Raw genomic sequence first — 1,586 nt, forward strand, 5'->3', positions numbered from 1 at the left:
TTGCTGCTGTAATAGCAACCCGGCTGAATTACATTTGCCTGCACAAACCTTTTCAGCATGGAAATCAAATTCACTCAGCAGGACTCCTGTCTGCTTTATGATTGGTTTCCAGAGGCAGCAGTCTACTAAGATCCTGCACCAAATTGAAATATCCACTGTATGGGGGGGGGGAATGACACCTATGCACACAAAATGACAGATAGCTGAAAATCAAACCGTAGGATGGGAGGAAACTTAGGTCTTTGTTGACAAAATGATTGCACTTTCACAGGCTGGATCATCTGTCATTTTGAGCTGCTGAATAATATTCAAGTCATGCTTCCCCCCCACACTGGGTTCTCTAGCATTTAGGATTAGAAGTCTTTTAATTATAAAAAGCCCATCATGGAGGTTGACTGAGTCAGAGACTAACACAATTAAAAGTTAGAGAACATTCACGTTCCTCAGTCAGACAAGACACGGCTCATCAAACTAATTTGAACTAAAGACAGCTTTCACTGAACAGCTTAATGCCCCATTTGGTTTGCTTAAATTCAGTTAAAGGAAAAATAAATCTGAGTTAAACCGGCTGAAGGTGTGCTGAGGCAACGGTAGTACTACAGTGAGGGAACAGACTAAAGCAACCAAAGGCTTTCCTCTTGTTCTGCAGCTCTGTTGATAGCCACATGTTGCAGTAATAACTTAAAATCCAAACTCCTCTACAGTGTTTGTCTATTCTTGCTTCATTAGCAAGCTTCATCATGCTTGCTTCTCTATCTCCTCCAGAGACAATCCTAAGTTCAAATGCCATGACAGTGGTTCATGTTTCACATCATTAGCATTACACTGTGTACATTATGGCCATTTGTGTTTACTTTTGCGTTAGTGGGCAGTATTGTAATGCTTCTTTTCTTCTTCTTGTTGGCAGTACTGTATGCGTTTCCCCAGTTTTGAGACATGTATTAAGGGGCTGTTCTAGTACAGTACTGAAATTTGTTAAGTGATTAAATTCAATTTATGAGCTGTGTGTTGGACAGTTTAGGAGTATGTAGATGTCTGTGATATAAAGTTAAAATGGTATTCAGCAATGTTTTGGCAACCATTTATTTAGTAACTGTGCTGCTGGAACTTGTTCAGTAACTGTTGAGGTAGGTGTACGGCATCAAATGAAGAGCTGCAGCAAAGAACAAGTTAAAGAAGACGCATCTCTCACTTCACTGACATTTCAATGCTAGATTTTATAACACTAACACCAAGATATTTATTTCTTCCCAGACTATCTCCGCCAAAGCTATGGATTGTCTTCGGATTTTGTTCAGCCGTGTGACTACAACAAACTGGTGCTGTCTCTCCTTTCGGGCCTACCCAACGAAGTGGACTTCGCTGTTAACGTTTGCACTCTGCTTTCCAACGAGAGCAAGCACGCCATGCAGCTGGACAAGGACCCCAAACTGGTCACGTTGCTGCTGGCACACGCCGGCGTCTTCGACGACTGTACGTTCCCAACCTCGCTAAGATTGTGCTCTTCAGTTCAAATGTTGGACAGCAGGATAGAGACGGGTTTCTCACTTCACCTGTTGCACACATTAGAGTTGTAGCCAACAAAT

General features: G+C 42.1%; 1 protein-coding gene across 1 annotated transcript in view; it reads left to right on the top strand.

The window, feature by feature from the left end:
* arid2 (AT rich interactive domain 2 (ARID, RFX-like)) overlaps nt 1-1,586 on the top strand; it is a 30,976-nt gene that overhangs the window by 15,363 nt on the left and 14,027 nt on the right. The window contains exon 5 of the mRNA XM_035678499.1: nt 1,255-1,539. Within this exon, the coding sequence (XP_035534392.1) occupies nt 1,255-1,539 (285 nt within the window). The remainder of the gene's footprint in view (nt 1-1,254; nt 1,540-1,586) is intronic.

The sequence above is a fragment of the Morone saxatilis genome, unplaced genomic scaffold (assembly GCF_004916995.1).
Source record: "Morone saxatilis isolate NCDOM2014 unplaced genomic scaffold, NCSU_SB_2.0 Contig10, whole genome shotgun sequence".
NCBI classification, from domain to species: domain Eukaryota; kingdom Metazoa; phylum Chordata; class Actinopteri; family Moronidae; genus Morone; species Morone saxatilis.